The 23,932-nt window shown below is 41.8% G+C and overlaps 1 protein-coding gene across 1 annotated transcript in view; it reads left to right on the top strand.

The window, feature by feature from the left end:
• The window catches only part of NYAP2 (neuronal tyrosine-phosphorylated phosphoinositide-3-kinase adaptor 2), a 196,863-nt gene that overhangs the window by 108,896 nt on the left and 64,035 nt on the right, over window positions 1–23,932 (top strand). Inside the window, exon 3 of the mRNA XM_075004545.1 lies at window positions 16,730–17,824. Coding sequence (XP_074860646.1) covers window positions 16,730–17,824 — 1,095 coding nt within the window. The remainder of the gene's footprint in view (window positions 1–16,729; window positions 17,825–23,932) is intronic.

The following is a 23,932-nucleotide window of genomic DNA, read 5'->3' on the forward strand; positions in this document are numbered from 1 at the left end:
GACTGTCGTCATCTCAGATTCTGAGCAGTTCATATGAAAGAGGCTCAGACTTTAATAAAAAGCCCTGCTGTCACTATTTTGGTGCAAAGACCAGATTTAAATGAGAATATTATAATTCTGAATCTTATATATCCTAAAGCCCCTTTGCACCACTTGGCAATACATGAGAGCTTTAGATTCAGGGCAGTTCTACACTACAGTGGCAGATTGAATTAAGGTACACAAGTCCAGCTACGTTAATTGCATAGCTGGACTTGACATGCCTTAATTCGGGCTTCCACGTTGTCCCCATTAAGATAGGGAAATGGGAGCATTTGCTTCCATCAACTTCCCTTATCCCTAAGGAGGGGCAGAAGGATGGGTGCTGACACGAATACCTTGTAAGTTTGATTCTGCGTGTCCCTACCAGGTGCACTAAATCAAACTCTGGAAGATCGACCACAGCAAGGTCAATCTTCCTGAAAGTGTAGATGTGGCCTGAGCATGAAACCAGGTAACGTCCCCTTGACGGTGTTGCTACACTGCAGGAGCAAAGATTGGGGAGTATATTTCATTTCAGAAACACCACCCTACATTCTTGCTGTGGGAAAGTTTTGGTGTTGCAGACGTGAAATATTGAGGTGTTTCAGCTCTGAAAAATGTTGAGTGTCTGACTTTTAAACATGGGTCAGGACACAAGTTTCTTGAGACTCGCATTTTTCTGTGGACCTGAAGTTCTATTTCTCAGCTCTCTCTCTCCAGCATGCTTTTTAGGCAGACTTTTTTTCTTGCTATAAATACAAAACTGAAGGGTAAAGCTTACGTCACTTGAAATGATGCTTTCCTGCTGGGGAAGGAGAAGGAGACTTTTATTTCTACTTTCCAAGCCTGTTTCCTTTATCTGGGGGCCACATTTTATGACAGGATGGGGGATGCGCTAACCACCATGGGAAAAACAGGACAAAGAACCAGTACAGGTAAAGAAGGGGATTTTCTTTTGGGTTTTGGTTCTTCCTCCCTTCCAGCACTGGCTTTTCAGCTTCAGGCTTTCTTCTCCCTTCCTCCAGCTGTTGTGGAGAGAAAGATAGGGAACTTTCCCCCACAGAGAGACTGTCCCTCTCCCGTCCAGCATGGTCTGAAAGTACACCATTAGTTAAAGAGCTCTGATTTGCACCAGAGTATTGTAAGTGAGATCCAAATCAGGCCCTTACTACCTATGAAGTAAGGGCTGTATCAGTTTCAGTATTTTTCAGGATTGTCTGAACACAAAAGTTCCACTGATTTCAAGATTGATATTGTTAACCTGCTGCCCCTTTGTGGTTATATTTTATATAAGATGAAACTCTTTCACCTGTAACTTCCAGCTAATTCAGCTTGCTGCAAAAACATGCGTGAAAGTTGCACGGCTCTAACTAAATCTGTTTAAAATCACACTCTTGCTGAAAGCAGGGCACTGTCATGTGTTGACTGCACCTGTTAACAAGAGAATGTTTTCATAACCCATTCAACTGAAAACAATTCCCCATCACTCTGGAGTCACACTGCACAATCAGCATTTGCCACAAAAAAAACCACACCATGAGTTTCTCTGTGACTGCAACTTGAGTCATGCATCTAGCCACTAGTGATGCCTTCTGCAACTGCTGCCATGTTCCCTGTTTACTCCCTTAGTTGGTGGCCCTTCCCTCACCTGTTTCGGTTATTCCCGACTCCTTATGTGCCTCAGCACTCTTTCTTGCTTTCTCATCCCTTGATATCCCAACCAATTCCAGGGAGAGAGTGCTTCTGCGGCAGCACTGAGGGAGGGTCTGGGTATGGTAGTCGTGCCCTTCTCTTCTTCTGCTCTTCACTTCCTGCATCTTCTCCCATTCTTCTCTCCTGCTCTGTATCTGAATCTGAGTCTTTTGATCCTGCTCTGTAGGCAATCAGGGACATGACGCAGGGAGGATAGATCTGGACTATGGACCAAATGTACATTGTGAAGAGCACTTAGAAAATTATGCCTGGAATCTAGTGTATCCTCACAAATATGATCCCACATGCTGGGGTCCCACAGGGAGAGTGTCTGACCATATTGGTGCTATTGTAGGTGTCTAACAGAGATAAATGTAATTATCTGAGAACAACTCACACTTGTCAATTCTTAATTCCTAGTGGTGATTGATTCTGTCCTGAAAAGGAAGGCGGAATCATCACTCTAAAGATGGAACTGAAATATGAAATTGCTTTGAGCCTCTTTTTTGAAAAACCTGGTTACACTGGACGTTTGAGAACTGCTCAGCCTCTAATCACAGAGTTGTTGTATCTGCAGGCTGCATATCCCTGTGAAGTACAGTTGTGCTCTAACAATGCTTTGTTCACAATGCTCCGTGACAACCCGCAGAATCCATTGCTGTGGGGTTATCCTGTGTCCTTTTGACAGAGATGGGATAGCTCTTTTAAATGAACTCTTGGTCAGTAGGTATAATTCTCTTTCCTGACGCTTCTGCTGTTGCAACTCAGCTGGCCCTTTTGATTGGCATTGTGCTCCTCTCATTGTAATTCTGCCTTGCAGAAGTCTAAGTGTCAACACAGACATTCGCCAGAGGCATCATTCGTCGTCAGCAATGTGGCTTCTTTTTAACAAAGGCCTCAAGAGAAAGGATTGTGCAAAGGGCACAAAACTTCTGTCTGGGGTTACTGGAAGCTGCTTGTTCGTTGACATCAGCTTGAAAGTGTTGAAGCAGTGCAGAAACATTTCTAAGGACTGCCATACCCAGGTGATAACCAGGAGAGATTTAATGCATTTTGTAGTCTGTAATCTGCCCAGTTTTAGGCACAATGTCATTTGAATAAATCTGGCAGTGTCATTTGATGGGCTGAAATTACTTTGCAAGCTTAGCAAGCACATTGGGATCAGTCCAAACTACCGATAGATTTGAATCAGACATGGCATCAGAAGATGGAAGACAAGTGGATATAAACATGTAGAAAAGTCTCTCATCCCGTGGATGTATTCTCCATGTTTGTTTCTGCCTGCACATGACACATTGGCTACGTCTACACGAGCCAAAAACTTCGAAATGGCCATGCAAATGGCCATTTCAAAGTTTACTAATGAATCGCTGAAATACATATTCAGTGCCTCATTAGCATGCGGGCGGCCGCGGCACTTCAAAATCAACGCAGCTCACCACCGCGCGGCTCGTCCAGATGGGGCTCCTTTTCGAAAGGACCCTGGCTACTTCGAAGTCCCCTTAGACAAGCTGCGCCAAGTTCAAAGTGCCATGGCCGCCTGCATGCTAATGAGGCGCCGAATATGTATTTCATCACCTCATTAGTAAACTTCGAAATCGCCATTTGCATGGCCATTTTGAAGTTTTTGGCTAGTGTAGATGTAGCCTAAGACCCCAGTGTTGAAATTTTTTCTACAGCAAAATCTTCATTGCAATGGCTAGACTCAGTGAGCCAAGCTGAGTCTTTGTGTAAATGGTCAGACTGAAGAGATGCACTAATAGAAAGGTTATGCACCTGTGGGCATTGTGGGCTTTCCTGTGTCTGTGACCAAGGTTCCAAAACAGCCTGCCATTTTCAAAAGTGTCCAAGTGAGTTATTTTGTGAAGTCTCTGTTTGAATTTTCATGTGATCCAGGTGTCTAAGTCACTTAGATCTGTGTTTCTTAACCCTTTTGAGACCACGGAACACCAAATAATATTTTTATGCAGAACACCCTATGAAAATTTTCTTCAAAAAATTGTTGTCAAACAAAAAAAATAGCAACATATACAGCAAAAACAAAATCAAGTACTTTAACCAGGTATCCTAGCAATGAGGAAGTAACATTGTATCTGGTTCTAATAACAGAAAATATACACCTGCGAGTTGTTCATGGAGCACCTGTGTTCCATGGAAAACAGTTTAAGAAACACTGACTTTTAGATGGTTTTGAAAATACTGAGTTGAATGAAAAGGGATCCTTTCTCTTGCTGAGCCAGGAAAAGTCTTGTTAAGCTTGCCTTAGCAAACTCCATAGCCAATGGAAAGCACCCCAGCAAAGAACACACATTTTTTGAAAAGGCATTCAGCAACGATGATGATGAGCCAGAGACAGATAGCAGGAGACAGATGGGGAGGGCATTTGTACTTCATCTGAGCTATCATGACAATAACTCAGCTACATCACAGTGAGGAAAAAAAAACCCTCTTGCAAATCCTTAATTCTCAATACGTATTGCAGCCAGTTTGCTTGTAGCTTTGAAACTACAGTGATAAGTTAATTTATACTAGAACAGCAAATGCACTTAGTTTCATCTCCCTGCAAACACTGAAAATACATGCTGATTTCAAATGTATCAACTGTGCTCTTTGTTTCTCTGTAGTTGCTGTTCCATACTCTCTTAATAGTAGATGAGATTACAGCAAGTTTTTTTCAGTCCCTACACCAACCAGTTTAGCTACTGTACAGCAACAGACTGATGCAGACATTGCTCAACTACAATCGCAAGCTAGCTTGTAAAACAAACATACATATTTCCTTCTGAGCATGATTCAGTAGTTTCATTTGCATGTGCTTCGTGTAATTCATCTAGTGATACCGATCATTTCATATACTGGTTATATAATCTATAGCTAGAGGTCTTCCAGCATATAGTGTACGTGCAGTATTTTCATATCTGATCAGTTTGGTTCTAGACAGGTAATGCATATTCTGTGGCATGATGTAACTGATGGATGTATCATCTGAAAACACTGGAGAGAACTCTGTTCTTGATTGCGCTGGAATAATTCCACTAATTCCACTGGAATTGTGCAAGATTTGTGCCAGAATAACTAAGTACAAACTGGCCTTTCATATATGGGCATTTCATTCTTCTTATCTCCCTCCCTCATATCATTACCCAGGATTGGCTGCAGGTAGAGGGATTCTTAAATGTGCAATTAGTTATTTGCCAGCAATTGAGCCTTGTCCTTCATTTCGTTTTGGACAAGGAGGCCAGTTCAAACTGACAGTTGCTTTTAACTTTGACGGCATTACATTGCCTGAAAACAAGAATTCCCAACACTGCTAAATAGCACAGAAAGGCTCGACTGCATAAATGTCCCATTTGTTCCCAAATATTGACTTATTTGTGATTTGCTTACTTGGTGTTATCTGAGTTTTCTGAAAAGTTAAGGTTGATCAGTTATTAAGTCTTGAAGGGATCTAGAATGTACAATTCAAATTCAGAGACACCAAGACTGTAGTTGAGAGAGGAATCAGTTATTCTATAACATTTGTGAAGTCTTTTGTAGATTCTCCATTTTGAGAGAGCAACAAGAAGTCTTGTGGCAGCTTATAGACTAACAGATATTTTGGAGCATAAGCTTTTGTGGGCAAAGACCCGATTCATCAGATGCATGAGTGGGGAGGGCTGGTTTCAGAGGGGGAGATATGGACACTCAGTGGCAGATTTAAGGGTGACAGTTCTGAAACAAAGAAATTTCAAAAATCAAATGGAGAGAGAAATCTCTGAGCTGCAATTCATTTGCAAATTTGACTCCATTAACCAAGGATTAAACAGAGACTGGGAGAGGCTTGCAGTTTACAAAACCAGCTTCTCTGCCCTAGGCGTTAATATCTCCCCATTAGACTCTAACAAAGGCTTACATCCCCCTGTCTGATCTGACTTGTTTTTTCCTCTTTTGATACGTACTGTTGATATTTGGCCATTTCCACCTTGCTGAATAGACCTTGTCAGCTCTGGCCCTCCCTTTCACTGGGAACCCACTCTTTAAATACCCCTCTGAAATGCGCCCCCCCAACTCATGCATCTGAAGAACCGGGTCTTTGCCCATGAAAGCTTATGCTCCAAAATATGTTAGTCTGCAAGGTGCCACAAGATGACTTCTTGTTCTCGAAGCTACAGACTAACATGGCTACCTCTCTGACACATTTTGAGATAGGTTAATTAATGCAGATCAATATGCCAGAGGCGTACACAAAGAAGCAGAGGTCTCGTATGGTTGAGAGGAGAAGACAACCTGAATGGCTGATGTTCATTGGCCTTGAGTGTAGGGGAGGACAGAAACCTGTAAGGTCCAACTTACAGGAGCATATCTTCAGGCCCTGGTGTTTATCCGTTCTTTGATATGTTTATGCAACATTGAGGGAATTGTTGGATGGACTCAAAAAACATATTATCAAGAGCAGAATTCTGTGCATTTACCCAGGTGTTAAATTTGGATTATTGTCTCCTTTTGACTTAATGGATTAACAGCAGGGTAAATTATACCAACATCTGGGACAAAAACATGCTTGAGGAAATTTCCTTAATTGTAGCCTGAAAGAACCTGAGGGCACTGAGCATATATCTAGATGGCTTGTGGGGAAGCCCATGTCAGTGAGCCTCCAAGCCAGGTTGACAGACTTGAGCTCATGGGCCTCGTTACCATGCTAAGAAGAGCTGTGTAGACAGTGCTTTGAAGTTACAGCTAGGGCTGGTCTTGGGCTCTGAAACTCATCACCATGTTTCAGAGCTCAAACTCATGCCTGAGCCATAATTTCTACACAGCAACTTTTAGTGCTGTAGCATGAATCTGAGTCTTTTGATCCAGGTTTAGCGGCTTGCTGTGTAAATGTACCTTCATTAACAACAGAGTGGTATTTTATGAAGCTCTTCTTTTTTTTTTTTTCAGTCCCCTCACTTGACTATGCTTGAGTCATTCTTTAACCACCCACACACAGTCTAGTAAAAGAAGGGCATAGATTATTTGGTGGAAAGGAATATATATTAGCAACATCAAATTTCTGTCAAAACCTCCTACTGCTAGATGGGCCATTACACTGTGTGCTCTTTTATTCTTTTATCCTTTTCTCTCTGTGTTTTTTCTTATATGCTCATTTTCAGAAAACTGAAAACTGGCTGCACTCTCATAGTGTTCTGAGAGCTACCTTTGGTTGGTGACTAAGATGTTAAAGCCCTAGTGCTAAAGCCAAACCAGAGATGATGTTTAGCTGGTCAGCTGCCCAGAGACATCTTTGTATGTGTTACTGATGTTAACAGAACAAGAACATATGATAAAGAATGTTCCTCAGCAAGAAAAAGAAGGATGTTCAACATAGCAAGAGTTCAATACATGCTCTCCTAGCCTCTTAATTTTTGGCATTACAAATAGTAAACTTGGACCCCATTGTGCTAGACAAGGTGTAAACACACAAAAAAGGAACAGTCTTTGCCGCAAAGAGCTTGTAGTCTAAATAGTCAAAGGATGGAAGGGGAAACAAAGGCACAAATGGTGAAATGATTGCCCCAGGTCACACAGCAGGTCTATGAAAGAGCTGGAAATTTAACCCAGGTCTCCTGATTACAGGTCTAATGTGCTATCCATTGGAGCATGTTGCTTTCTCAATACTGTCCCACTCGCAATACTCACCAAGTTCATCCACAAGGAGAATGAAATCTCAGGCACATAGACCCTGATCCAGTAGTGCACTCTAAGGGCACCTGTAACTTTTAAATAGGTGAATGGAAGTCAATAGGGCTACTGAAATGCTTCAATTTACACATGTGAACAGTTGATTCATTGATTGGGTGGGACATATTTGCTTTTATTAAATTGCACGTATATTATAGCAGAAGAAAATAATCTGTGATCTATAGGTTGATATCCAGTAATTTAAGGGGTTTAATGCAAGGAATATGATAGCCTTCTGTACTGTGAGTCCTTTCTATAGGAGATGCAAATACAGCCTGAGGAATTCCTACTGCTTAAGCAAATATAATGTGTTAAGGAAAAGATTTTTAAGTTTAGAGTTTATGCAGTTGGAAATCTTCTGTTTAGGAAGAAATTCAGCCTTAAAATTGCATTTGCTGTGGCATTTTTTAAACACAGAAAGGTAGGAGTTTATTTGTTTCCATGTACTTAGTTTTCGTCTTGCAGTGGACTGAGCTGCACTGTATATTGACTATGTGTGGGTCTCAAGATCTGGTAAACAGCTAAGGCATAATCGACATGACAAACTCATTTTATTAAAAAATTCTTTTTTTCCATACAGCGAACAAATAATGAAAAGAAATGCCATACAATAATTTCATAGTTCAGCCTCTCTTTAAAGAGGAAAACGACTTCAGAAGGATAGGATGTCAAGAAGTCTGCTGAATTTCCAAAATTAACTGTGAAAGGCAGATCATTTAGGCATGTCTGAGAGCTATGCATAACCTTTGTGCTACAAATATCTCATTTCAAAAATGTCACATTCTGCTTATTCAGGAGGGCTGCTAGTAGGTTATTTTAAGCTTCATGTTTCTAGAGCACAGCTGCCTGTGTATCTTGGTTTATTAGCAATATTTCTTTGTTCAGTCATTAGAGGCATTAATCAGGGTAGTAGAATTCTATTCAAAAGGGAGATTTGATACCAAACTGTTTTGGATTCACTAAAATTCTAGCTTATTTCTTAAGTTTAGCAATGATCACAGTGGTTCTGAGCTCCAGCTGTGGGTGGTTTGGGTGGGCCATACCCACAAAAACTCATAACTTCATTCATAAAATTGTTAGTCTGCTTTGTGTGCATGTGTGTGAAGCTACAGACTAACACAGCTACCCCCCTTAGCTACACAAAGTGCTACTAAATTTGGAAATCTAGCTCTTTTAGGATCCTCGGAGCAATTAGGGCCCCCCAGATGATATGAACCCACCATGGCAACTCCTTAGCCTTCCCTTGCCCAGCCCAGTTCAGAGTTTCTGCTAGGCTTTCAAAGGCTGCCAACCAGCACTATATCCACTATAGCCACTCTTAGGGGCTGGCAAGCCAGGCGCTCGCCCAGGGCTTCCATTTTCAAGGGTCCACCAAAAAGCTGGTCCAGGGTGTCGGGCTTGGCTGCTGTCTTGGTAGCTGGCTTTCCCTCGCGTTGTGCACTCCCAAGTAGGCACTCTGGTGCTGAGCCAGCCGTCTCTGCACTGCCCATGCTCCCAGGCAGCCGCTGCCATGCTGCCCATGCTCATGGGAGGGCGCTCCCAGGCTGGCACTCACCACGCTGCCTGTGCTCTGCTCCTGGGCAAGTGCTCTGCTCCCAGGCAGGCGGTCCACTCCTGGGCAGCTCCCACCACACTATGCACTCTAGCATTTGGCCAGCTTCTGGGTGCAGAGCTGGGGCAGAGTGCTAGGTTCAGGGTTATTGTGGGGAGCTGTCATTTTCAAGGAGCCACTGAAATTTGCCCAGGGCCGCCAATTGGCTAGGACTGGCCTTGGTATCCACTTTATCTATATCGACCACCTAAGGTAATATTACTTTGCAAGCTTTTGCAGGGTGGTGGTACACTTCTGCACTCTCCTGCTACATAGCGAATGCTTACAGGCGTAACCAAAGCCTGGGGATGATGATGATAATATATCTCCCTCTTTAAAGATAACTGACAAATTAATCATTATGTTAAATCGAGACACAGTTTTGCATTGCTCACTAAGGGGATGTGTCCTTTGCACAGAAAGATGGAATCCTTACTCACACTCCACTCCTGCTGGGGCTGGAGCTGGAGATTTTCTGTGTTGTAGAACATCGGATGCGAGCAGGAAAACTGAATGTCTGGTGTCTCATGTGATTTTGTAGGCTGGTGAACCTGTGCAGTTGACACACTCATGAACAAGGCTCTCTGCGTTCTTCAATGTGAGCTGTTGTGGCAACTGGACACACAGCAGGCCAATAACTGATACCTGCTAGTTATATCATGCAGATTTTGCAGCTTTTGGGGCTTTCTCATGCTAAGATCAGGAGGTGCTGGTAGCAAGGTTGTATTTCCTTTTTAATTAGCCTTGCAAATGATAGTGTGGTGCTTGTGAGAATAATATGATAAATAACGGTCAGCATGGGTTTGTAAAGAACAAATAATGTCAAACAAATCTGAATGCTTTCTTTGATAGGATAACAAGCCCTGTGAATAAGGGACAAGTACTACATGTGGTATATGAAGACTTTAGCAAGGCATTTGATAAAGTTGCACCTGACCTTCTCATTTACAAACTAGGGGAATGAAACCTAGATGGGGCTACTATGAGGTGGATGCATAACTGATGAGGGAGAAAAAAATACTCTCCTTAATCTCTGATGATAGGACAAGAAGCAATGGGATCAAATTGCAGCAGGTGAAATTTAGATTGGACATTGGGGTTATATCTAGACTTGAGGGTTTTGTCAACAACAAACTCACAGAAGCTGCGTCTACATGTGCACGCTACTTCGAAGTAGCGGCACCAACTTTGAAATAGCGCCCGTCGCGTCTACACGCGTCGGGCGCTATTTCGAAGTTAACTTCGACGTTAGGCGGCGAGACGTTGAAGTCGTTAACCTCATGAGGAGATAGGAATAGCGCCCTACTTCGACGTTCAACGTCGAAGTAGGGACCGTGTAGATGATCCGCGTCCCACAACGTCGAAATTGCTGGGTCCTCCATGGCGGCCATCAGCTGGGGGGTTGAGAGATGCTCTCTCTCCAGCCCCTGCGGGGCTCTATGGTCACCGTGGGCAGCAGCCCTTAGCCCAGGGCTTCTGGCTGCTTCTGCGGCAGCTGGGGATCTATGATGCAGGCACAGGGTCTGCAACCAGTTGTCAGCTCTGTGTATCTTGTGTTGTTTAGTGCACCTGTGTCTGGGAGGGGCCCTTTAAGGGAGCGGCTGGCTGTTGAGTCCGCCCTGTGACCCTGTCTGCAGCTGTGCCTGGCATCCCTATTTCGATGTGTGCTACTTTGACGTGTAGACGTTCCCTCGCTGCGCCTATTTCGATGTTGGGCTGAGCAACGTCGAAGTTGAACATCGACGTTGCCGGCCCTGGAGGACGTGTAGACGTTATTCATCGAAATAGACTATTTCGATGTTGGCTGCACGTGTAGACGTAGCCAGAGTGTCCAGAGTTCCAAGCGCATTCTGTTGACACTAGGTCAACAGAATGCCATGCCTTTGTTGACAGCTGTACCCTGCTAGCCATGAGGAAGAATGCCTCAGTCAACAGAGATCTGTCAATAAAAAAGCCAGTCAGGACATTCCAGGGGCCCCTCTCTTGACAGGAAAGGCTTCTGGGACACTGGGCAGCCCTGTCTGCTGTGCTTCCAGTTGCTTGTTTTGCCAGTAGAGCTGCTGGGCAGTCTGGCTGCTCTCTATCAAAGAGTGGATTGCTCCTTCAATCTACTTGCTGTCTGGATGTGATCTGCTGACCGAAGTTTTATCGCAAAATATCTTCAGACAAAAAGTTCAGTCATCAAATCACTGTAATCTAGACATAGCCCTCAAGGAAAAAACATCTTCCTGTCAGGTTAGTTAAGCACTGTGATAAATTTGCCTACAGAGGTCGTAGGATCTCCATAACTGGACATTTTTCACAGCAGTTTAGGCAAACACCTTCCAGATATGGTCGAGGTGGTACTTGGTCTTGCCCTCCATACAGGGAGCTGGACTTGATGACCTCTTGAGGTCTTTCCTGTTCAATGAATCTATGATTTCCCACCTGAGACAGCCAAGTTCCAAGAGCAGTGTTAGTCCTTTTACACTCACTGATTAGCAACACCATGCACAGATGGAAACTGAGGCATACATAAGATTAATGAATTATTTCATTACAGAATATTCTCACTTTGTCACAGTAGCCTCAGAAGATGAACAAATGCTGGAATGTTTTAGAGAAGGTCCCAACGATCTGAGATGCTGAGCAGCCACCACTCCCACTGAGTCCAATGAGATTTGTGAGAGCGCTGTGCCTGTTGAAATAAGAATCCTCACAGTATGATACGAGGACTTGATCCAAAGCCCACTGAGGTCTATGAGAGTATTTTCATTACTGTCAGTGAGCTTTAGATTAGGTAGTACTTCAGAAGTAGTAATGGTAGCCAGGTAGCAGCATCAGATTAGTAATAGCAAGTAACCAGTGGCATAGTAATCTGTTTTGAAAAACATGTAATTATTCCACGTTTATAGCAGCCAACGCTGCACGGTGGGTGTATCACCAATATGTCAGCCATGGTTGCTTTTCATAGGGGTTTGTGTTCCCAGTAGGCATGCTGACTGCTTTCCCTGCCTAGTAAATGTCAAGTATTTAAGGCAATGCCGCCTGTTCCACTCACAGGGATTGCCAAATAATCCACTTTCATTAACTATGGGACTTTGGCAAAGCTCCTCATGTACAGCTAGCCCTGCCAAATGTGGGTTACACATAAATTTGCAGACACATTGTCTGCGCCTTTCATTACAGTTGCACGGTTTTCCTAATTGCAGCGTTCTTGTGTTCCATCTAAAATTCCTTGGGTGACAATCTATAAATAGGTGTTTCATGAATTTGCAGCTACAGAGTTTGCCACAAAGTTCATCTCTTGCTACAGAAGTGGCTTCAGACTCCGAGCCTTTAGAAATAATAGTAAAAATAATTAATAATAATGATAAGCCTGAATCACCGTGATATTAATTCAGTTTGACACCTGTCTGCTTTCCTTGCACTTGAATGAGGGTACCACATATAGATGTGTAGCAGCTTCCTCACTTCCATTCTCACCAAGAGGCCACCGCTGTCTCTTCCCACTCCCCTGCCCCCCACTAGTTTATTTGGCTAGTTTTTCTTGTGTCTTATAGTACTATAGATTCCTGGTAGAAGTAATAAATAGGTTCCTTTTAAAAAGGTTTATTTAAAGTCCTACAGATTGCCAGTGGTGGCATTGGGTGTGGAACATCTCAGTCACGTGTTGCCATTCAATTACTAAAAAAAACCCCTGCTTAACTTATTTAAATGGTGAAAGAGAAGAAAATAAAAAAATTAATAACCTTTTTTTTTTAAATCACCCCATAGGAATTTACCTTCCACCATGTACGGGAGGGTTGGGTCAGTTAACCTTTCTGTTTGCAAAGGTATCTGTATATGCTAGACCAATGCAATATGACATTATGCCAGTTGCAAAAAGATTACATGTCACTGTTGTAGCTGATTTCAAACCTGTACACGAATAAATGTTTTCTAGTGCACAGCACAACGGCTTTTTACTTGGAGTGTGTGAAGATAAAATAATCTGTTTTGTCACAATTGAGAGATTTGTCAAAAATAGTAAAGTTTTGTGGAAAAGGTTAGATTTTTACAAACTCCCTACTGAGCAGGGAGTGTTCCATCAGAAACCTGCCTAGTTTCCAGACCACTTGACTTCCTTATGAGTGCTGGGGGTTTTCAAGGTCCCTTGCTCTGGGGCAGCCTTAGCATACAGACTCTTGGTCCAGCTGACTCCCCAGGAAAATTCCAGGGAATATATTTCATGTTTAGGTGTTCTCCAAACAAATATTACAGGGTTTCTTGACTTACAGGCTCTTTTTCCCCACTTTTGGTCCTTAAATTCCAAAAATTCAAACATTTTCACAGTACTGAAATTTTGTTTTCTACCCGCTCTATTTATCTGTAATGTGAAAACGTTTGTTTGCTACATTAGATCAATGCAAAAACTGAAGGGAAAGTTCTGTGCAAAGATGGGTAAAAAGAACCCAATGAGTTTGATGAAAATTGAGAAAAAAATGGTCGGAGATAAAGTACGGAAACAGAGACCCTTTGAAACTGATTACAGACCCAAGCACTTCAGCCTTCTTTGTAACTGTCTAGAACAGGTTGCATTAACAGCTTTCAGCATGCCACCTCAGCTCTGCCCATCCTCCCATCTGCAGGGGACCCTACAGCACCTCTGGCAGGGAAAATGGGGGAACCCAGGTATGTCACGAATGACAATTGGGGACACAGCCCCAGGCGTGTGGCAAAGGAGACCTTTGGAGGTACAAAGAGTTTCTCTGCCTGAGTAGAAACACAGCATCCCTGAGTGACAGTAGCTATGCTGACTGAAGCATTCCATTCGTGGTATGGTTTTTTCAAACCCTGCCTGATATAGATGTGTCTGAATAAGTGTGAATTGAAGACCAAACCTAAGTCACCTCTGAAAATGCTGTCTGTTGTCTCTATTTTCCTTTATATTAACTAGAAGGTCATACATCCTATCGCTTGTGTGGACCAAGTGACCTGAACTCATCAGGGTTCTTTGCATTCTTTACATATATATAAGGCACTTTAAATTCACACCTTTACTGAATTCAGTCTAACTTTCCTGAGTGTCCCTCTGAAGACTTGTCCTAAGAGATATTTGGAAATGGGATTTAGTTGCCTATACATATGCCTGCACTTTGGGAACCATGCTGGCATAGCTGGGACACTGTACTGATGCTACCATAATCCCCCAGTGTAGAGGCAACTTATAGACATGGAAAGGGGGGTATCACCATGGAAAGGGGGGTACCATGAAACATTCTTCTATTGATCTAGCTGTGTTTAGTGATGTTCAAGCAATGTGCATTTCTCATGCCCCTAACCAATGTAGCTATGGTGACAGAAATACTAGACTAGCCATAACTCATTTAAGCCCTTCTGAAAATTTTACCTCTGACACTGTTGAATACGTTGTAATAGAACTCTTACAATATACAAAATGGTTAAATCCCTATTCCCTCCCCTCAGAAGAAATTCTTTCTACTCATTATGCTTATGCAGAGACTATTGGCATGAATGTAGTCTCAATATTCAATATAAACCCAACTCTACTTAGTCCTAAACAGACCTAATGTTCTATTTAATGCCAACCTTTCTTACATCTTCCATGTAGTGGATGAGGCATATGTCTTAGCCAGGAGCAGTAATTATACTTTATATATCAAAGCACATGTATGACAAGATAACAATAATAGCATGCTAGAATCTTTCCCCCATAAACCAAACATTTCATTCACAAGTCATAATGCTATTCTCTCCTACCCCAGAAATGGAATTCATAAGTAAATTGTCAAAATATGGTCTTCCAGCTGACAGAACAACACACTGCTGCTGAATTTAGTAGTTCATTTGAGGCTGAGCTTCTTGAAGGGGTCCTTTAAGTATACAAGTGCTGCCTGTTTCGTTTAACATTAGAAACACACTCAGTGTTTTCAGACAGATCAGCAGATGGTATTTTGAAAATTCTCTTGGACTACCTCTACACTACAGCAATCTGTTGATGGAAGTTACTGTTGGAAGAGATCATCTAGCAAAACTTCTGTTGACAGATCACATCCACACGCAAAAGTGGACCAAAAGAGCAATCCACTCTGTCGACAGAGAGTAGCCAGAGTGCCCAGCTGCTTTCTCAACAGAACAGCCAACTGGAAGCTCAGCAAACAGGGCTACCCAGTGAACCAGAAGCCCGTCTGTTGACAGAGGGCCCCCTCAGAGCATCTACACAGGTTTTTTGTTGACAGAAACTGCTGACAAAGGCATTATTCCTGATCACGGAGATGCAGAATGCTGTCAGCAGAAGTGCCAAGTTGTCAACAGACTGTCAGCAAAATGCATTATGTGTGTAGACACTCATCGCTTTCACTCGTGTGATTGTCTAGGTGTCTTGGTTCTTTCATGTTCATAAGAAGTTCATCCTATGTACACCCATTGCCTCTCCAGGGTTTTTTATAAACCATAGTGGTATTCCAGCAGAGAATATATAAATGTGAAAGGTTCCCTGTCCAAAGGGCAGCTTTTTTGAGAGGAAGAAGTGCTCACTAATGCTCTGTCTACACTAGAGAATTTTGTAGCCAAAACTGGGAGCATCTACACACAAGGGCTACGTCTACACATGACCGCTACATCGAAATAGCTTATTTCGATGTAGTGACATCGAAATAGGCTATTTCGATGAATAACGTCTACACATCCTCCAGGGCTGGCAACGTCGATGTTCAATATCGACATTGCGCAGCACCACATCGAAATAGGCGCTGCGAGGGAACGTCTACACGCCACAGTAACACACATCGAAATAAGGGTGCCAGGCACAGCTGCAGACAGGGTCACAGGGCGGACTCAACAGCAAGTCGCTCCCTTAAAGGGCCCCTCCCAGACACAGTTGCACTAAACAACACAAGATCCACAGAGCCAACAACTGGTTGCAGACCCTGTGCCTGCAGCATGCATCCCCAGCTGCAGCAGCAGCAGCCAGAAGCCCTGGGCTAAGGGCTGCTGCACACGGTGACCATAGAGCCCCGCAGGGGCTGGAGAGAGAGTGTCTCTCAACCCCTCAGCTGATGGCTGCCATGGAGGACCCCGCAATTTCGATGTTGCGGGATGTGCAACGACTACACGGTCCCTACTTCGACGTTGAACGTCGAAGTAGGGCGCTATTCCTATCCCCTCATGGGGTTAGCGGCTTCGACGTCTCGCCGCTTAACGTCGATGTTAACATCGAAATAGTGCCCAACACGTGTAGCCGTGACGGGCACTATTTCGAAGTTAGTGCCACTACTTCGAAGTAGCGTGCACGTGTAGACACGGCTAAGATGACTTTTGTCGACAGAAAAAGCGGATTGATCTTTTGAAGCGCTCTGTCAACAAAAATGCCATGTAGATGCTCCAAGGGCCCTTTTGTTGACAGAGCTCATCAAAAGATCAATCCGCTTGTATGTGTAGATGTGATCTGTCAACAGAAATTTTGTTGGAACATCTCTTCCAAAAGTAACTTCTGTACACAGATGCTTCTAGTGTAGATGTAGACTAAGAGCATAATTATGGCACACCCTAGCAGAGCTGGGACAGGGCAGGGTGTTTTTTGAATGGGAACTTGTTTTAAGTGGGTTGCACTAGCATAATGTTGGAGTATTGCTAAGTGAGACAGTCCCTAGTACTTCATTCTAGAATTACACAGTTCTAAGAAATTCTGTGTCCAAATTATTTAAGTAATTTTGATGACTTTATATTACCTTCTGTTTTCAGTGTTGGCCAAACCAAGACCACACAGTGATGAATATACCAAGAAGATTCCTCCTCCTAAGCCTAAACGAAACCCAAACACTCAACTAAGCACATCTTTTGATGAAACATATATCAAAAAGCATGGCCCTGTGAAGACAACACTCACTAGGGATGCCTCTTTATCGCAGGTCAGCAGTCCTGCCCCAGACACAGAGGAAGAAGAGCCTGTTTATATTGAAATGGTAGGGAATATACTAAGAGACTTCAAAAAAGATGAGGATGACCAAAGTGAAGCAGTCTATGAAGAGATGAAATACCCTATATTTGATGATGTAGGCCAAGATTCAAAGTGTTCGTGTGAATATGACCATCACAGTTGTTCTTCTCAGTGTGCTACTCCCACAGTGCCTGACCTAGAATTCACCAAGTCTTCAGTGCCATCTACTCCCAAGGGCTTGCTTTGTGACATCCCCCCACCATTTCCAAATCTACTTTCTCATAGACCTCCACTACTGGTGTTCCCACCAGCACCAGTTCAGTGTTCCCCAAATTCTGATGAGTCTCCTCTAACTCCACTGGAAGTCACAAAGCTTCCTGTATTAGAAAATGTGTCTTACATCAAACAAACTGGAGCTTCTCCATCTTCACTGCCATCTCATACACCAGGCCATCAAAAAGTGGAGAAAGACCAGACAATATCTCATGGAACTACCACTCCTGGGCACTCCTCTTCACCTCCTCATCCTTCTACCTTGTACAGAACACAGTCTCCACATGGCTATCCTAAAAGCCACTCTGTCTCACCCTCTCCTGTCAGTATGGGTAGGTCTCTTACTCCCTTAAGCCTCAAAAGACCTCCACCTTATGATTCTGTACATTCAGGAAGTCTCTCAAGAAGTTCTCCATCAGTGCCTCATTCTACAGCCAGAAATACGTTGCAAGAAGGGGGAAAGATGGTGAATGCCTCGGTCAATACCTATGGGTCATCATCTCAGAGTGGTTCACGTTCTAGAACTCCAACCAGTCCTTTAGAGGAATTAACCAGCCTCTTTACCTCAGGACGAAGTTTACTGAGGAAGTCATCCAGTGGCAGAAGATCAAAAGAGCCTGCAGAAAGTAAGTTTTCAATACAAAGTTTAACTGTCTTATCTACATTGTTATAGCGCATGTCATGTTTTATTAAATCAGAACTGTGCAAAATAACCACATATTTCACAACATTAATTATATACGTCAGATTCCTGCTGTCAGAGGAAGGTTGACTACTGATGAAAACTGCTTTAATATTTCATATTTTTATTTTATATATCAAGATTTCAAAGCTGTTTATACTATGTTATGAAGGCTTCCAGAGGAAACTGTAAGGGATTGAAGGCCTGCAACGTCTTAAGTGTCTCTGTTGCACCTCTGAGTACTGTCCAGTCCCATGGAAGTGCCCTAAAATCATGTGGAATCCATAACTCATGGAATCAGATCCATAAATACTTTAGACCATAATAAACATCTTAGTTGTTTTCAAGAAAAGAATCCCATAGCTTTGTTTCCTGACTAAAGGTCTCACCCTCAGCTTCTATTAACTTCTGTGGACATTCAGGGTACTCAGCATCTTACAGTACACCAATATTAGACTACAAGATGTAACTCTGAATGATGTCAGCAAGAGGTGAACATTGGTAAGGGTAAGCTTGGCACTTAACATGACGTCAAATCCTTCAAAGCCAGTGAAACCAGAGAGTGTCTTAGGGTGGAATTTGGCCCTAAACTTTTATTGGTGAACAAAGTAAGTGAACTTGTTATTATTTCTTAGTTTATGATTTTGTCATCTTGAGGCCTGAATAGCTCAAATGCTTTTATTTAAGAACAGCTAATTTTGTAGCACTCTTGCATGTTTTTACTGGCAATAGATTATATTTATTTGGATGACATGGAACAAAAAAGTGGCAAATTCTGGGCTTGCTTATATCCTGATAAGTGATGGTATCTAGGTTGTTTTCAGGCTGCCAGAGCTTTACAGAGAGATGGGCATTTTCTGAATAGATGTATAATCTGTGTATCCCACTGAAGTCAGCCCTTGATACTCCACAATTTCACAACCCTCCTGCTGTTTTACACCTTTCCTTGGGACCAATTCTTTTCTCATAAATGTTGGTGTAAATCAAGACTAACTCCTTTGGAATCTATGGATTTAAACCTGTGGTAGTGAGAAAGGAATCAGGCTCAGTAGGATACATAGAATGTAAGTCAGTGCAGAAATTTGCCTGGTCTACCTATGATAGCTGGTCTACTGCAGACATAAATGCATTCAATGAAAGCTTAGTTCTATGAGTCAGTAGTTTTGCTGCAAATACTTACAGTAATAAAAATACAACAACACCAGATTGGTGTGTGGGAGGGAAACAAACATGGTTCTAGAATGAGAGAAAGAGCTTATAATAGGGGACAAATGTGAAGTATGTTACAACATTTATGAATAATTAAAGTGAAGTGGTAGGACACTATGGAGGAGTAAAACTGGCAATAAATGTTATTGCTAGTTAATAAGCAAACAGAAATCTAGGTCCTTCCAGAGAATGAGTTAGTGTGCACAGAAGGGCTGGCCTTAGAACCTTGAGAAATTGCCACTGTGAATGATGTTCCTTATGTCTCTTTATGCTGCCATTTCACAGATGACCCCCTACCCTCAAAGAACTTCTCTATATTCCAACTGCCTGAAATGGACTGCAGACTATTAAGCAGCATTTCAGACAGGAGATTAAAGCATATCTTGCCCTCAACATCTTCATAAGAAGCAGCTTTCTTGTTGGCTGCCCAAGAAGCCTTTTGTTTGCCCTTCCAAAGGGAGAGAAAGTGCTTGTTAGTGGCCATTAGCAGTGAGAAAGAGCAAGGCTTAAAAAAACCAAGTCTGGTTCCTTTTAGGACAAATCATCCCTGCTATATAGCAAAGCTAACTGCAAAAGACTCTGGAGTGCTGCTGTGTGGAGACCGTAAACAGACTGTCAGTCTAATCTTGCTTACTTCATCTGGTATTTACAGTGTAATTTAATCTCCTGGGATTACCACAATAAGCAAGAACAGGGGGTTATAAGCAACAGAAGCCTCTGTAGAATGACGTGTGACCAAGTATGAGATGAGCATTAGCTCTCATGTAATTCTACAGAGAAAAAAGCCACAATAACTTAGAGTAAAATGTGGAGTTTGAAAACAAAATCTGACCAAACTTGTCACATTTTGTGGCGTGTAATAATACATTGTGGAAGACAATGTACGGTAAACTTGTCTTGACATCTACTTAAGAAGTTTTACTCATACATCGCCTGATGCTGTCACGCAATTTTGAATCAGGAAATAGTACTTTACATTTATTTGAACAAGAGGAGAGCAAATGCAATTTATGGAAAATTAGCAAGGCACTTTTTTATTTTTGCCGGTTTAATATAATTTAGTCTGAATAAATTTCTAGAAACCAGATGGGAGTGGGCAAAAAAGAGAAAGTTGTGTCCATCTTATTAAATAAAAGCTCAACAGAGTAACGAATGTGTAACTTGAATATATATATATATATTTCTTCTGGGTACATCTCAGGAAAGAATGTCACTGAAGTCTGCACGACTTGGCTTTCTGTGACTTGTTTGAAGTACTCACTTCTAAATGTACTTAAAAAAATCATGTTACAGACCTTCAGATTCAAATTGAACATAGTAGGAAGGTACTGTAGCAATTATGGAGCAAGGCTGACTCAGCTACATGGTTGCCACTCCAGCCGACCTCTGTGGGAAGTTGACAGCATTTCACAGCACACTTTTGGACAGTTCTCATGGCACACCACTGTGCCGCAGCACAGTAGTTGAGAACCACTGCACTACCTATGGGGACTCCTAATGACATTGGCAGGAGTTTAGCACACTTTCAGATGGCTATCTGAATCTAATAAGGGAATTCTTCATTTAGCTTGTAAATTTCTGTTAACTTTCTTTTCCCATATGTTCTTCTGTCTGACAATGATCCAAATTAATATGCCTGCTCCCTGGAAAGCAGTAGGATGAAAATTTCAGCTTTCGTTCTCTCACTTTGGCTATGTCTACACTAGCCAAAAACTTCAAAATGGTCATGCAAATGGCCATTTCGAAGTTTACTAATGAAGCTCTGAAATACATATTCAGTGCCTTATTAGCAAGCGGGTGGCTGCGGCACTTCTAAATTGACGTGGCTCACCGCCGCGTGGCTCATCCAGACGGGGCTCCTTTTCGAAAGGACCCCGCCTACTTCAAAGTCCTCTTATTCCTATGAGCAGAGGGGAGTAAGGGGACTTTGAAGTAGCCGGGGTCCTTTCGAAAAGGAGCCCCGTCTGGACTAGCTGCGCGGCGGTGAGCTGCGTCAATTTCGAAGTGCCACGGCCACCCGCATGCTAATGAGGTGCTGAATATGTATTTCAGAGATTCATTAGTAAACTTTGAAATGGCCATTTGCATGGCCATTTCGAAGTTTTTGGCTAGTGTAGACACGGCCTTTGTGAACTATTTCCTTGACATACAACATTTGAAATCTCCATGGGTGGATTATGACAGCTTGAAATCTGAATAAATTCCATTCTCCCCCCCACACACACATTATTTGAAAGATTATAATGAAATATTATAACCCACAATTTGGTAGACATCAAGGAGAATCAGAAAATTCAAATAATTATCATCAGTGCTTAACTGAAACTCCAAACCTTCTGAGAATAGCGTATCACAAATGCTCTTCCTATCTGTCACGGAGTAAAGTGAAATGCTCCATAGGGGAGAAGCCACAGACTCTACAAAAGCCTATGGAGAAGCTAAGGAAGGTGGCACTACAGCTGTTGTTCACAGCATTCAAGGACCTTACAGTACATGCAGAAACTCATAAACACACTAGCCTTTTTAGCATTCTCTGCTGTAAACTACACATATTTCCCATTAGTTGGAAGCATGCATATGAAAATGAAGCCCTTATAAATTTATGGTGGGAAAGAAAATATTTAATAAATGGAAGTAAATAATGTGAAAATAGGAATTGCAGATCTTCATTATAGCTTTCCGTACCATTTCACTCAGGTATATCAAATGGTCTTAAATTAATGAATTGAAAAAAAAGCATAATACGTAAGACTGTATAGCAGTTTTAACTATAGTTGTGTGTGCATGTGCATCTCACTTTGTTCTACATTATTATCCTGGTTGGCTACAGATCTACTTGATAACATGAGAGAAGTATACAGGAAAAATGAGAGAATCTGCAGGCTGTTCATTTCTCTAATTCAGTCTGCATTAAGGATATGGATATGACAGATATTTATTGCATATGCTTTGGGCAAAGTGACTGACTCAGTCTGTGATCAGACTAGATACAGTGATCATGCTTAAACTGTTGCCAAATGCATTAGATAACTAAGAAACTCAGGATAACCAAATAATATTGCTCTTTGCAGCACTTCCCTCTAATTTCTGATGGTTAAAATATGCTATATTTTATAGGATGCTGCCGGTTTTTAGGTAGCATTAGTAAGTTATCTTATGCAGAATGGGCATGGTTAACCTCTGTACTTTGTGTCTGAGTACTTGATTCTCGCAACCCCACTTTCCTTAAAGCTAATGTCTGTCTTCACTTTTGTATAGTGGTTTGTTTCTTTTCCTTGGCTCTGATTCATTTTTTTTTCTTTTTTTGCACTTCTGATTATTTTTCATTTGATTTTTTTCTCGCCACCACATACTCTTACATACACATTTCTTAGACATGCTTTTGCCTTCTTCTCCATTGGTCACTACTGTCCTGCCTTTCAAAAGAGCACACCCCTTGCAATCAGGCCGATTTTAGTAACAGTTCATTTTGGGCACCAGAATCACCTGACCTGCTTTTCAGAACACATTCCACAAGTTGGGTACTGAACTCTTACTGCCAAATTTTGGGAAGTATCACAACTGAGCACTTTTGAAATTCTGCCTGAGGCCTAAATAGAAGCTGAGCTCATTTGAAATCTGGCCCTGAGGTTATAGACTCCTTAGCATTACCACTAAATTACCTCACTTTTGTACTAATGTATTGCCATCTGCTGATATAAAAGGAATTAAATGGAAGGAAAAAGAAGATAAGGTTAGGAAAAAAATAGGAAGGCTTGTATTTCAGCAGCTTGTGTACCTATAAATAAATATGGAAAAGATCACACAGACAGGAGAGGGGGCCAAAAAGTGAGGCCTATGGTGAAGTCTGAGAAAAGCAGAAGAATTAGTAGTGTAGTACTTCAGTGAAAGAAATAAGTCTTTGTTAGACAGAGACATTAAAATAGAAAACACATATTTTGAAATGACATGATAATTTCGTTAATTGGGACCATGACATTGTCTCCTCTTCTAATTCAGCAATTTAGGCTCATGAAAAAATCAAGCTCCCTTGGGCCTGTTACAGTATATAGAGTCATTGAAGAAGACATAATTTCATAAATAATTACTCAGGGTTTGCCTTCTTTTTTGTTTTTTTAATTTGTTTTTTGTCGTTTTTTGGTAAACAGCTGCTTCTTCTGATGGATGCATATGGCCTTTCTTATTCCTTGTGTTTGTTCCTCAGCTTCTTGATCTCTAAGTACAAATTTCTGGTTAGCACTTCAATCAACATTTCTTTTTATGGGAAAAACGCACACACACAACTCTTGGAAATCTAGTGTTAAAAGTAAGTTAAGTAAAGTCTTTCTTCAATTTTTTGACCAATGTTTCACAAGATTGAAACAGGTTTTATTTTTTTGTTGATTACATGCACAGGTAGGATATGGTTTTTCTTGGCCCTATTAAATATGTTTAAAGGAATAATTTTTTAAAATAAATTACAGGCACTCACTCTGTCTTGTATTTAACAGCTGTCACTGATAAGCAAATCAACAATTGCTGCACTTGAAGACCTGGAGTTTGTTGATGGGCTCTGACTGTTGAGTGCTACTCATTTATCTTTACAGAGCTTTCTAAGCCACAAAACAATCATGTTGGTAAAAATTAGTCCTTGAGAGCCAAATTCTCAGCTGTTATGACCCAGCATATCTCAGCTGAAATCTATGGAGCAGTGCATCTGGCTGTTAGACATAAATCTGACATACGTGATTATAAAAGTCCACATTCAAAATTGTACAGTCGTCTAGCAACACTGGCAGTGCATCATAAATGGAGAGTTTATTACTGCTTTTTCTAAGTATATAAACTGCAGAATGCATGCCAG

The sequence above is a fragment of the Carettochelys insculpta genome, chromosome 10 (genome assembly GCF_033958435.1).
Source record: "Carettochelys insculpta isolate YL-2023 chromosome 10, ASM3395843v1, whole genome shotgun sequence".
In the NCBI taxonomy this organism is placed as follows: domain Eukaryota; kingdom Metazoa; phylum Chordata; order Testudines; family Carettochelyidae; genus Carettochelys; species Carettochelys insculpta.